This window comes from Pollicipes pollicipes, unplaced genomic scaffold (assembly GCF_011947565.3).
Source record: "Pollicipes pollicipes isolate AB1234 unplaced genomic scaffold, Ppol_2.1 Scaffold_4295;HRSCAF=5057_pilon_pilon_pilon, whole genome shotgun sequence".
NCBI classification, from domain to species: domain Eukaryota; kingdom Metazoa; phylum Arthropoda; class Thecostraca; order Pollicipedomorpha; family Pollicipedidae; genus Pollicipes; species Pollicipes pollicipes.
The window spans coordinates 20,496,936-20,511,179 of NW_023596461.1; the positions used below are offsets into that span (position 1 = coordinate 20,496,936).

Consider the following 14,244-nt stretch of genomic DNA (forward strand, 5'->3'; position numbering starts at 1 on the left):
CGACGACCGTCGCGGGAAAGTAGACAAAAAGAGGGAGAACAGAAACGTCGAGCGATCATACGAACATCTCTACAGCTAGGCCGTGTAACTAGGTGCGTGTAGTGTGTGGCGCGGCGCGCATGATGGTTGTCGTCACGAGTCAGCCGGTCCCGGAGCCGAGTCCGTCGGTGGCGTGAGTCTGTCAGAGCCTGCGGGCACACACGCGTCAGCTGGCGTCCGCCCGACGCCCGCTCGGCTCCGTCCGGCGCCGGGCCGCCGCGCCGGGCGGCTGCGACACCGGCGCCGCGCGCGGCCGGGGCGGTGCCGGCGGCTACGACGCCGGCGCCGCGGCCAGGCCCGCGCGGGGACGGCCGCCCGCCTCCGACCTGCTCTCGCGTGCCGCGAGGTCACGGCCGGCGAGCGACGCAGACCTGATCCGACCACCAAATCAGCCTCGGGTCGGGGCGGGAATACAACGTGAACACACAAGGCGCCCGGCGCGTCGCTCGTGAGCCTGGTCCGACGGCCAAGTCGCGTCCGGGTCAGTGCCGGGGTCGGCACGGCGTCAGCGGAGCGGCCCACCCAGCCCAGCCCTCCCCAGTCGGGCAGACGGGACGCGGGGAGCGGCGGCCGGGCGGGGCGAGAAGCGGCGGCGCCGTCGACTGACCTGTCCAGCGTTTGATTTCCTCAGAACTGCTGGTCGTCGATTTTGATGCGCTTCCGGCCGGTGTCGACCTTGTCCTGCGGCTCGGCGGGCATCACCTTCAGCCTGGCGCGCACAGCTCCTGCCCGGTTGCAGCGTCTGCGGCGAGGGAGCGCACGCCGCGGTCCACTCACAGCCCCGCCCGGCAGAGGCGGCGCGGGGATGCACGGCACGGCCGCCGGCCCACAGCCAGCAGACGTGCCTGCCGCCTACACACGGGGTGCTCGTCAAACGGCCCTTATCACGGCCATGCAGCAAGGAGAGCGAGCTTTCCACCGGACTGGTCACGGACAACAACGAGCGTCCACGAGCGCATCTTTTGCGTGTATCGAGCGTCAGCTGCGGCCAGGGACCGCCGCTGCACACGCTGAAGCGGCGGCCCTGTGCGGCCGCCCCGCCACCATCGCCGCGTCCCCGCCAGGCCGCCGGCCGAGACCCACCTGGATCGCCTTGTCGGCCGACTCCTTGCACGCGTATTGGCGTAGCCGCACGTCTTGCCGTTCAGGATTGTAGATGTCGATGACGGTTGCCGAAGCGGGCGAACACATCCTTCAGCGCGTACGGCGGCGGCGGCGCCGGATTGACAGACGATGAATAGCCTGGGCCGGGCGCACGCGCGGTCAGTCGGGGTGCCGCCACGCGTTCGCGGCTCGCCGGCTACTCGCCAGTCGTCAGCCACGGTCATATGTGCGTGACATGCGACGGTTTGCAGCTGCACGGCGTGACCGAACGGCCTGGCTTCTGCCGTGGACACCCAGTCTGTTCGTCGTCACTTACTAAATCACAGCGGGGAGATCGACACACTACCAACGCAACATTCACAGCGTTATGCTTAAGTTGGAAGGTCGACTTAATCACAGTCAACTTCAGGGCGATAAACCAACAGTCTGCGGCAATTTGAAAAAAAAAAACAATCCAGTAGTTACCAGACGGAAAATACAGTTTTCTGCCCAGACCGCACTCTAGTCGTTTGAAGGGAACTTACTAAAGGTTGCAGCTTAGTCAATTTTCGGTCCCCCCCCCCCTCCCCTCCAGTACCGCAGCAGTCTTCAGAAGCCAGGGTAATCAATTCAACTCGCAGGCACATCGTCAAAGGGGAGAGGGGGGGGGGGGCTTGTGATATCGGACCACTCATCAGCAGAGCATGCACCCGGGTCCCGTTTGAAACACTGTAGAACGGTCCGCGGAGTGGGTCTTTGCTGACTTCGATTTGGGTCGGGCATTTTCAAAACCCGGGACGAATCATACTATGGTTAACGTTTTATACACGGCAAGCTTCAGTGATTATTCTCCTCCCCCCCCCCCCCCACACACACACATAAAAAGCAACACAAAAGGGGTTTGACGTCGGTCGCAGTTGCTGTCGTACCGAACGATGTTCGAACTACGCGAATGCGCAATGTGATGCATGTGACACAAAATACGGAAACGAACTCCATGTCCATCAGTGTGGGAAAAAGCCTCCGTTTTCTGGTGGATGTGGCACCAGGAAATTTTGTACTCCAGGCTCTTGACCGGCAAGAACGACAATTTTTGTACTCCAAACGCTGCAGTCCGCCCCACAAAGCAAAGGCACCATTGCAAATGTATGAGCCTGAGTATAAGTACCAAGGCAGACAGTTTTACTTTCTTGATAGCCAGGAGGGTGCATGAACTTTGTTGTCAGAAAGTGAGTCATAAAGTTTATTTATTTCCAGGGACCAAACATATGGAGCCCCGAGAAATGGAAACAAGCATCTGCAATCCAGCAGGAGCTGGCCAATCCAGGGTGTTCATGTCAATGTCCTTCATCATTGTATTACATGGGTTAGATGCACTTGTACAAGCCTATGCAACTCCCGAAGGGGGATGACGACTCATGTGAGCTACTTCTGTGGAAATGAAATAAACTGGAATATGAAATGTGCTTGTTTTAAGTACCTAGCGCTGCCACATACCTCAGATGTCACCTGTGGCGAAAATATATGGCGCACCTGAGTAAGACCGCATTCTCCACGACGCACACACCTGCCGATACCTCTCTCAAGAAACGGACAAACACATCACGGCGCCGGCTCCCACCACGCGACGAACCCATCGCCTCCCGTACCCGAAACTTATGGCAGCCCACCGTCCTGCAACTGACGAGCTGCATTCTCGCGTAGTGAAGGCCCCGCGTCGGAAGAAAGGGACACCTAAAAACAATGTTCGTTCGACCGGAAAACCACTAGCAGCACGAAAATCACCAACGGCGCATCTATTTCAACTAGATCATTAAAAGACTCGCAGAGCAAGAAGTCCAGGATGCCAACTATGCTCTTAACTTACCTCATGTTAAGAAAACATGTTAGCGATTTTACCAAAGGGCGTGCATTTCGCAAACGGTTTGGTGGGAAAATTCCAAAATGTTGCAGCATTAAACATCATTTTCAAAGCGCTTGTTTCATTCCTGCTCCTGCCATACCAACCACCAATCATCATCCAACTTGCAATTAAATTGAAAATCATAGCATTCAAACACACCACATATCGGCACTTTTAAGAATCATGACATTAAATGACATCCAAATATCACGTTTGTGGGCGGCACTTTTGGTGGTAACGGCTTCTTTTGGGTTATGAAATGTCATCGGGAATTACGTTCCCAAAATGGGAGCTTGTGGCATGCAGCATTCCAAAACTTATCATTACTATTGTGTACATGATAGTAAGTCAACCACTTGTTAAGAAATCGGTAAATGCCGGCCTTTGAAGATTCGAGGATATCTTACTTATTTAACAACGGTGCCACGTCTCCGGGCTCAACCAGTACCTGTACTCGTAAGATAGAGACGGTCCATAACCCGGTGGGAAAAAATCGCAGTACTTGGTTGCCCTCCTCACAATGGGGACTACGGGAAGGCCCGGAGAGAACGAGCCGGAGTACAAGCCGGAGAACAGCAAGTTTTTGGCAAGGTTAGCCAAATTTTATTGAAAAATTTACGTGTTTTGGTATCGCCCGGACACGGCCTTCCTTAGAGGGTGTTAAAATGACGTGAAATGCCTTAGAATAATAAATATCAATCGATTTGTAGTACAGGTACTGCATTATCTCGGCGTTGTCTTGCGCCACCAGAAGATAAGATATATTTGTAGGTGGCAAATTACAACTTGAAATGCATGGCTGTAAGGCCCTATGATTTTTCTACCACAAACTTAACAATTTGTGTTGGTGCAACTGGATAAATGGCTTTTCTTAGACTATTCATCACAGCCTGTCATTTCAGGAACGACCCGTGGTACTTGTACTTGGTTGGCCCCTTGACGAGTGCTAGAATGCCATCACAATGTCCTGGGAATGCGCCAGAACTCCTGTGCGTGGTTTGGTTGTTTGTCTTGATGTGGTGGGAGCAGGGCTATGGTGGGAGTGAGGAGGGCGGAGCGGGAGTGTAGCTGCTTGGGATTATGTGCATCGTGGTTGCGAGTTTGAGTTACTCAGTGAGGCAAAATGGAATTTGTTGTCTTCAATTTTCACACAGCATGCATACACACTTCTAAAGTTGGTTGGGATTTAGTTTTGGACCGCTATTAAGTAATTCCAAAAAAGGTAAATAAGTGCCTGGGAGCTGATCTACAAATGTTTACCACTGCAGACCGATGTAAAATTACCTTGTTGTAACCTGCTCTACCTACAGCATGGTGGGTAGGTACATAGGTACTAAGGTATCTATATACAACATTAATGCTAGGTTTGGGTTTCCCATGTGGGATCAAATATAAGGCTGGCCTCTTTTCAGCCTGTGGTTATAATTGCTGTAACCTGACAGGTGGCAGTGCTGCCATGTTCCTTGCTGTCAGACGTTAGGTCCTGCAGTGACACTATTAAAATTTTCCCTGCATAGGATCATAGGGGACTTGGAGAAGTGGAGAGGCATAGAGGAGGTGCACGAAGAGAGGAGGAGCAGAAGTGGAGGAGGAGTGGAGAGGCATAGAGGAGGTGCACGAAGAGAGGAGGAGCAGAAGTGGAGGAGGAGTGGAAGGAGAAGAGTGACAGAAAGAGCAGGGAAGGAACTGAAAGAGGAGAAGAGCAGAAAGAGAAGAATGGGAAGAGGAACACTTTTGGTATGTTTATATTAATTCTGTTAAGGCCTCAAGGACTTCATGTTAGTGATGTCACATACACAAGGCTTTCATAGTCAGCTGCAGCTGCCTAAGAGTTATAAAAAAACAGGGTGTCATGCAAAGTGTCTGTCCACAATTCAGTTTGTCAGTAAGCAGAGGATGCATCTGGTTTATCATTTTGACAGTGTATAAGTTTGCATGTAGATAGGTAATGATATGTAAATGAGTTTTGTATGATGCACCTGTGAATGTATATGTATAAAATTTTGTTGTTAACCCCTCTAACTGTATACTTCTTAACACATACCCTTAATCAATCTTTGCATGTTTAGGCGAGCTAGTAGCACTACCCGGATATGGATGGGATCAGCATGGCACCCTCACTCACAGGAAGTGTTCTGTTCCACTGAAATGGAAAATGGCAGGCTGACTAATTTTTGCCTGAAAAACACTGGGAAAATGTTGATGCATTAAACGCAGTGTGTAGTGTACTCCAACCAAGGCCCATTGTGCAGACACTCATTCCACATTAGACAGACTTCTGCTTGCAGACAAGTTTGCACTCCAACCGCGAAAATTTTTGTACTCCGCCACCAGCAAAAAAAAAAAAAAACAACTAAATTTCCCACCCTGATGTCCGTCCTGCGAACAAGACGATACACTACTTGCCACGGTTCCAATCACCTTCTTCAATCACTTCCCACAGGCAAAACTACCATACCACACCCAGGTCCGCTGCTCCGTATACAAACCACCCTGAAGACATCGCAGCACGACCGTGGAGGGACACCAGCGAATCCCCTTATCAATCCCGGTCACAGCCAGTCGGCTGGGCCGCCACCGGCCGGCTCGCGGGGCGCGGCAGCGCCGCCTGGAGCGCGGCTCGTCTCACCTCTCTGCCACGGTGGAGTCGAGCGCTGCGAGCGGCTGCGCCGCCGGCAGCTTGGCCGAGCAGTAGGTCGGGTCGTAGTGCTCGAACATCACCATGCCGGTCGGGCCGGGCGGCAGGGCCGACGCGCCGGACATGGGCGAGCCGGCGTTCGCGTCGGCGCCGGCGCCTGCGGCACACGGCGGCACCGTCAGCCGGCGCCGCCGACGCTCGGGCCGCGCGGAGTCGCCCGGGCGGAGGCGAGGCCGGGCGGGGCGGGCTCTGCCGCCGCCGCCGACCTCGCCGAACACGCGCCGACGCCCACCCGTGAGTGGGACGCGAAAACCGACCCACCACACCCCAAACCTCCCAACAGCACCGCCCCTCGCCCGCCGACCGACCCAGACGCAAGCCCACACACACACCAACACAATTGAGCGGCGCGACAGCCGTCACAAGCCGCCCGGCGCGAGGGGAGCGGCCGCGTCGGGCGCGCTAACTGACCGTGCGGGTTGATGCCGGCGGCCTGGATGAGCGAGGTAGCCTGCGCGATCGTCTCGGCCAGGTGCGCCAGGTCCGTCTGCAGGTTGCCAGACGGCCGCGCCGCGCCAGCCGGCGACAGCGCCGACGAGCCGTTTCCGACGCCGCCCGGCTGCTGCGGCGGCGGCATCATCGGCATGCGCGGCATCATCGGCGGCGGCGGCATCATCGAGTGCTGGCCCATCCTGCGGCGCGGCCGGGCGGCGTCAGCGCCGCGCACAGCAGCGCACGCGGCCGCAGCGGGCACCGGGAGCAAGGGCCGAACCGTAGAACTTAGTGAAATCCCTTTGGGGAGTGGGATTTTCGCTGGACATGGCTTTTACTGTTGTGAGTGTTGTCAGCAAGTTTTGGGCGGTTTATCTTCCCATGGACGCAAATTTCAACAGTGGGACAACCCAGGGCGATACAAAGCTTCACGATGCACAGGCGCCGACTACGGGGCACTGCCTACGGGGCGGTATGGCCGTCGGCTTCCAGAACGAATAGGTGTGCCGCGGAATACCGCAGCTACAGTGCCAGGACAAGCACACTGGTCGACGACACTGGAACGTAGTTCTTGGGTTGTGGTCACCTCCAATATATATATATATATATATATATATATATATATATATATATATATATATATATATATACATATATATGTATCATGTGATATGAATCGCCCCTGACACCGAGGGCAGAGCACACCCAACGACGATGGAGCTGATCTACCAATATTACTAACCCATTGTGTCGTTGAGTGGCAACAGAAACACCACCCGATAGGTACATGGCAGGTTGAGAGCTGAGCCAACTGCTTATATGCGTTCGCACAATTCGCACTAACATCGGCAATGCACCGTCGTCCATGGATGAATTACACCCCCATTCGGTTACCAATCACTCGGCTGTACCCGTGCGTGACGCACCATCGCACCAGCACCCCAATCAGCACGCATGTCAATGGACTCGGCCCTTCTGGCACGCAAAGACCCGGACTTCCAGTCCCAGCAAGGGCCGCCTCGTTCTGCTCCTATATGATATGCAGACGTCTCTCCGCCCACCACTGACACAGGCGACCGACCGTTTTGCTCTTCACACCTGACGCTGTCTGTCGCAGAGCGACGCGCGGAGCCAACAAACCCTCCACACAAAAGCGCGGGCAGCTGAGCAGACCTCTCCAGTACGTAGCCTTGGCAGCGTGATGTAGGTGGGCAAGAGGCTGCCGGACCCTGTGATCAAACTCCGGGGTCCATTTCATCCTCTCCTCCGCGGGCAGCTGTCACGAGGCCCAGATTTCCCCCTGTGCGTTCCAAAACGCGCACCCATGCCACTTCTCGCCATACAATAGATTCGCCTTGGAGGGCTCGGCTTGCCCGTTGACGTCACAACTGCAGTGTAAGTCGTAGCAATCTTCGACTCGCCTATGAACCGTGCAGGCGATGCAGCGTGATCAACCGAGGCGTCACAACCGGCGGAGGTCAGGAGTCACAGGGGACCGGGGAGCCAGCTCAGGTGGCGTCCCACCCGCTCGGCAGGCTGGGGGTCACAGGGGACCGGGAAGCCAGCTCAGGTGGCGTCCCACCCGCTCGGCAGACCGGAGGTCACAGGGGACCGGGAAGCCAGCTCAGGTGGCGTCCCACCCGCTCGGCAGACCGGAGGTCACAGGGGACCGGGAAGCCAGCTCAGGTGGCGTCCCACCCGCTCGGCAGACCGGAGGTCACAGGGGACCGGGAAGCCGGCTCAGGTGGCGTCCAGCCCGTCCGGCCCGCGGAGGTCGGGAGTCACGAAGGACCGGCATCCGCTACGCCCACGGAGGTCAGGGGTCACAGGGAACCGGTAAGCCGGCTCAGGTGGCGTCCCACCCGCTCGGCAGGCCGGGGGTCACAGGGGACCGGGGAGCCGGCTCAGGTGGCGTCCAGCCCGCCCGGCAGGCCGGGGGTCACAGGGGACCGGCGTCCGCTACGCCCGCGGAGGCCGGGGGTCACAGAGGACCGGCGTCCGCTACGCCCGCGGAGGCCGGGGGTCACAGAGGACCGGGGAGCCGGCTCAGGTAGCGTCCCGCCCGCTCGGAGCGCGTCACAGGAACGGAATGCAACGTCGGATTGGGGACGCGGCACGCGTGGTTCCGTCTGGCGGCGCGGCGACGCCTGCAAACGGCCACATTTGCATGCCGCTCCGGGGTCTCATTATGCCAGAGTGCGGCGCTGCAGCCCGCCGACCCAGGCGTACGCTGGGGGGCTGGCGGTGAAAGCGGCGCCTCCTGACGAGCCGGGTGATGTCGGCCGGTCCGCCAACCCGCTCGGGTCTGACTGCGCTCCCCGTGCGGTAATGTGGCGTGGTCTGACTACGTCTGCTCAGTTCCTCAAACCATTGCGCCGTTCCTCGCAGGACATAATTTATCAGTGCATACATTTTCATAAACGTCATTCCTATAATATAAGAAGACCGTTCACCTCATAGCAGCACCAAGTTATCGGTAAGGAATTGGCCCGCACAGGTTCTGGTGGAGGTTCCCCACACTCAGCCTGGGCTAGCGCGCGACACCGGGACTCCCCGCTCCACCATCCGCTGCCCACCAGCGGGGACCTCACATTATGTCGTGGCCGGGGTCGAACTTGACGATCAGCCGGTGACCGGGCGGGTACTCGAAGCCGTGTAGCTTCTCCTTGGCGTACGCTGCCGACTGGATGCTGCTGAACTGCACGGACGCGAAGCCCTGGGCGCGGACGGGGCGGGGCGTCAGGCGGGGCCGGGGAGCGCGGTCCGGCTGGACCGGCGGCACGCGCCTACCGACGGCGCTGCACAGCCGGGGCCGGCACTCCGACAGCGTACCACTCGGAGAGCCATAGCATCGAAGGACTTTCACGTCCAAATTCCCGCCGCACCAACCACCAGCACCAACCGAACGGCACGAAACCAGCGGCGTACGTCATGCCATACGGCGGGCACCTCCAAAAGAGAACGGCAATTAGCAACCGCACGAGCGATGCACGGCCGTGTAACAGCAGACGGGGGGAGACTGGGCGCCAGTGGCGGCGCCGCTCGGCAACGGCCCGCGCCGCTCACCTGCCCCGACTTCCTGTCGCGCCGCAGGTCGATAAAGTCCAGGCCGGGCACCAGGTCGAACAGTTTCCAGAGCTGGTCCTGGTTGAGTGTGGGTGAGGCTACCACGCCTAGCCGCGTGCACGCCTCGGCCGGCGGCGTGGCCTCCATTGGCGGCAGCGGCGCCATCTTGCCGGACGGCGGCGCTGCGGCGACGGGTCAGCGGTCAGGGGTCAGGTCAGCCGACGGGTCAGCAGTTATGGGTCAGGTAAGACGGCGGGTCAGCGGTCGGGGATCAGGTCAGACGGCAGGTCTGCGGTCAGGGGTCAGGTCAGCCGACGGATCAGCAGTTATGGGTCAGGTAAGACGGCGGGTCAGCGGTCGGGGATCAGGTCAGACGGTGGGTCTGAGGTCGGGGGTCAGGTCAGACGGCGGGTCAGCGGTCGCGGGTCAGGTCAGACGGCGGGTCAGTGGAGGGACTGGGATAGAGGAACAGGAATGAAGGGACAGGTATGGAGGGCCAGGGATGGAGGAACGGAGACAAAATCTGAATACAGTGGGGGGGGGGGGGGGGGGGGGGGGGGGGGGCTGAGGGACAACGTAGGGAGATACGACACAGACTGGAAACGGGGTGAACGAGTGGCAGCGGCAGCACCAAAATTCTGCCGGCGACGCGGGACAAGTCACCAGCGCCGTCACGGGACAAGTCACCAGCACCATCACGGGACAGGTCACCAGCACCGTCACGGAACGAGTCAGTGGCCAGCACCATTGCGGGACAAGTCACCAGCACCATCACGGGACAGGTCACCAGCACCGTCACGGACAGGTCACCAGCACCGTCACGGGACGAGTCAGTGTCCAGCACCATTACGGGACAAGTCACCAGCACCGTCACGAGACAAATCACCACCGCCATCACGGGACAAGTCACCAGCACCATCACGGGACGAGTCACCATCACCGTAGAGGGACAAATCACCACCGCCATCACAGGACAAGTCACCAGCACCATCACGGGACAAGTCACCACCACCGTCACGGAACGAGTCAGTGGCCAGCACCGTCATGGGACAAGTCACAAGCTTGGTCGCGGGACAAGTCACCAGCACCATCACGGGACAAGTCACCAGCACCATCACGGGACAAGTCACCACCACCGTCACGGAACGAGTCAGTGGCCAGCACCGTCATGGGACAAGTCACAAGCTTGGTCGCGGGACAAGTCACCAGCACCATCACGGGACAAGTCACCAGCACCATCACGGGGACAAGTCACCACCACCGTCACGGAACGAGTCAGTGGCCAGCACCGTCATGGGACAAGTCACAAGCTTGGTCGCGGGACAAGTCACCAGCACCATCACGGGACAAGTCACCAGCACCATCACGGGACAAGTCACCAGCACCATCACGGGACAAGTCACCACCACCGTCACGGAACGAGTCAGTGGCCAGCACCGTCATGGGACAAGTCACAAGCTTGGTCGCGGGACAAGTCACCAGCACCATCACGGGACAAGTCACCAGCACCATCACGGGACAGGTCACCAGCACCGTCACGAAACAAGTCACCAGCACCGTCACGGAACGAGTCACCATCACCGTAGAGGGACAAATCACCACCGCCATCACAGGACAAGTCACCAGCACCATCACGGGACAAGTCACCACCACCGTCACGGAACGAGTCAGTGGCCAGCACCGTCATGGGACAAGTCACAAGCTTGGTCGCGGGACAAGTCACCAGCACCATCACGGGACAAGTCACCAGCACCATCACAGGACAGGTCACCAGCACCGTCACGAAACAAGTCACCAGCACCGTCACGGAACGAGTCAGTGGTCGGCACCATCACGACACCGTCACCTGGATGCAAATTGTTTCGTCAGTGCATGAAAAGCTGAATAACGAATGTCAAAGCGCGACCAAGCGCACGGCAGATGATGAGACAAACTGTAGGTGACCCCTCATCAAGCCCACAGTGACGGCGATACAGTAGGTACACATCAAGCCCACATCAAGCCCGCAGAGCGCGAGCCGCAACGCTGAATGAGTTACCAGCTTGCCCCTGGTACAGCGGCCTCTGCGACCGCTCCCAGCCCCGCCCGGTCGGGCCGCGGCCGCCAGCGGGCCTGCACTGACTGTAGGCCATCATGTCGAAGCCGGAGGACGACACGGAGCTGCCCGGGCCCGAGAGCATCATGCCGTCGTTCCGCATGTCCTTCTGCGGTTTTGGGTCGGCAAACATGGGCTTGAACGAGCGGTCGCAGTTCTCGTACGCCTTGGCCGCGTGCGACATCCTGGAAGACGGGGAACAGGTGACCAGGAGTGATACCACAGGATATGTTAAGCTGGTGCCACCATTAGGGAGCTCTGCTGTCTCAGCTGCTCTTTAGAAAATCCTTATTCACTTGTCGGCGAGACGGGATAGCAGAATTTCGGTGGCACCAGAGAGTAGAACATGGGAGGCATAGGATAGTAGAATATCAGTGCACCAGATAGTAGAATACTAGTGGCACAAGATAGTAGAATATCAGTGGCACTGGATCGTGTTGCCTTCCGTGATCATTAAACATATGTAAGACTGTGCTGAAAAGAGGCATAATACGTCCCACATTCTGAACTATAGTGTTCAATTTTCCACAGTGGTTTTCATACTAAAAAAAACACCACACTTGCAAAATTGTTCTGAGATTTCACAGACAACCTGGTCATATCTGGTCTGGTCCTATCTGGTCATATATATGATCTGGTCATTAAAGGATAATCTGGTCATATTCAAGAAATTGAAACATGGAAACATAAAACACATGTTGGATGCAATTCCTAATCACAGGTTGACACAGTCACATCACTCGCCATGCCCGAGCCCGCCTACCTGTGATATTTGACGTAGCCGAAGCCCTTGCTCTCCTTTGTGGTGCGGTCCTTGACGATGGACACGTAGTCGATGTCGCCGAACGTCTGGAAGTGTTCCCTGAGCTCCGCCTCTGTCATGGCGCGCGGCACGACGACGAACAGCCGCAGCAGACGCTCCTCCTCGTTCTGCTCGCGCCGCGACCCCTGCTCTCGGCTGCGGCCACACCGGGCGCGGTCGTGAGCGCGCCGCTCCGTCGGGGCGGCGGGCCGCACGGGCACAGCGACGGCTAGAGGAATGGCGGAATGGCGCCCAGTGCGCAACAGCGGGGAGAGCACAGCACTAGGGCTGGGGCCAGCGCTAGCGCGGCCAGACCAAGCTTCAGTGCTAGCGGCGGCCCAACAGCAGTGGGTGTTGGCTGCACCGTGCGTCCATGATCTACCTCGAAGTGCATAAAAGCAACTATTGTGAATTGTTCTGACAATCCATGGCACCTGGGTATGCCTCCAACTGTAAGACATGTAACACAAGGGACCACGTTCACACAGTGACCCGGAGACCCCGCGTATGTACCTGTGTGCGATGAGGACCTTAAGTGGCCGTGGGTGATTACCGATGCACCTGCCGTTCATTTCCTCCATGGCCAAAGCTGCCTCAGATGTCTTGCTGAATTTGATGTAAGTGACACCTGCAAAGATCAGGAACAAGTTATGGCCATGCAGGAATTGAAACAAGACAGAAATCTGCCATGCCAAACACGACAAGCCAACCTCTTTCAGGTCCCACAAGAAACGTGGTTGAACCTTCACCACCTAATTTTGCAGTTGACCTAGAATTCCGTGATCAAATAGGGTCAAGACCATAATGACTAAGTCTGAAAATCCCAAGAGGCATGCCGAAGACACAGAGGTGATGACTGATCACTCCACTGAAGCGCGAGTAATCCCTCACCGCCGGCGCAGACAGAGGCGAGGCCGCCCTCTGAGCGATACAGCAAATGGAACCAAGTGCATGGTGTAGGGTTGTGTGGAGGTGGATGCCGACGGACCTGCAAGCTGGGGACTGGATAGTGTAGTGTAGTGTAGTGCGCTAATAGTATGTGCACCTGGGCGCACCTCTACGGCCAGCTGCCAGAGGCTGGGGCTGATTGGTTGCCATAGTCTGTCTTTGCCTTTGCCTATGGCCTATGACTACACATAACTGATGTGTGCTGAATCAGTGACTAGCCTTGCTCACCATACATGCAATGAAATTAACAGCCACCTTTAAAAGCCAAATTTTCAACAATGTGTAGTAAAACTATCATTATTATTACTGCCATGTACTGCCATATATACTTTGGCTATGATATATGTCACACCAGGTTGCTGACCACCTGCCTATGGAATGGTTTGGTCCTGAATCTAAAGCATATTGGCAAATTCCAAAACTAGTGGGATTATGGCTACAACAAAACAGCCTTGTACTTGATTGCATACTACCATGGGATACTCTTCAGAGCTTAGTTAATGCCTTTCCCTTCACTTAAAGTTTTACTTTGTGCTGTTATAATGAGGAAAACTTTTGACCTGGCCTGGACCTGGATGGAGCAACTACACAGCAGAGGTTCTGAATTTATGGCACACTTTGGTTCATAGCATGGTCAAAGGCAAGATGCTTTAGGCAATTCAGCATATGGCTGGTGCCACATATCTTGTTGTTGTACCTGCCATGTTTGCCCTCAAAGGGATAAATAGCTTTGAGCCTTTATTAAAATGACATCCATCTAAGATTCATTGTAAAATGACGTAGTTGAATTTTTGAAAAGTAATAGTCCGCTTGGATTGATAATGCAACTTGAGAACAGGTATACATCTGGAACAGGTACACAGCAGGAGAACAGGTACACAGCATGGAAGGAGCCAACTTTGCTCTGTGCCATGCTCACCAGGTATAAATTCTATGCATGCCAGTCTTCAGATATCTTCATGCATATCTGCTATTAACTGCAATGCATCCCACACTCATGATGGCCATTAAGTGGTGGCTTTGATAGCAGCCAATGAATGCATGTAGCAGCTGAGTATGTCATCTATGTGGTCACTTCTACTAAAATCTGCACTAAATCTTGAAAGTATAGCAGCATTTAGCACCAAGTATAACAACCTTTGACTTGTTCCTGTTGGAAGCAGCCCACTGCCCCTAAG

General features: G+C 56.4%; 1 protein-coding gene across 1 annotated transcript; it reads right to left on the reverse strand.

The window, feature by feature from the left end:
• Positions 1 to 923: 923 nt before the first annotated feature.
• Positions 924 to 13,770, reverse strand: LOC119097271 (RNA-binding protein 45-like). Its single transcript, XM_037220321.1, is given in 13 exon segments — positions 924 to 962; positions 1,123 to 1,206; positions 1,208 to 1,264; positions 1,266 to 1,281; positions 5,655 to 5,820; positions 6,135 to 6,241; positions 6,284 to 6,355; positions 8,747 to 8,871; positions 9,222 to 9,403; positions 11,344 to 11,501; positions 12,080 to 12,274; positions 12,632 to 12,746; positions 13,764 to 13,770. Coding segments are annotated over 13 exon segments (1,323 nt in total).
• Between the last annotated feature and the right edge of the window lie 474 nt (positions 13,771 to 14,244).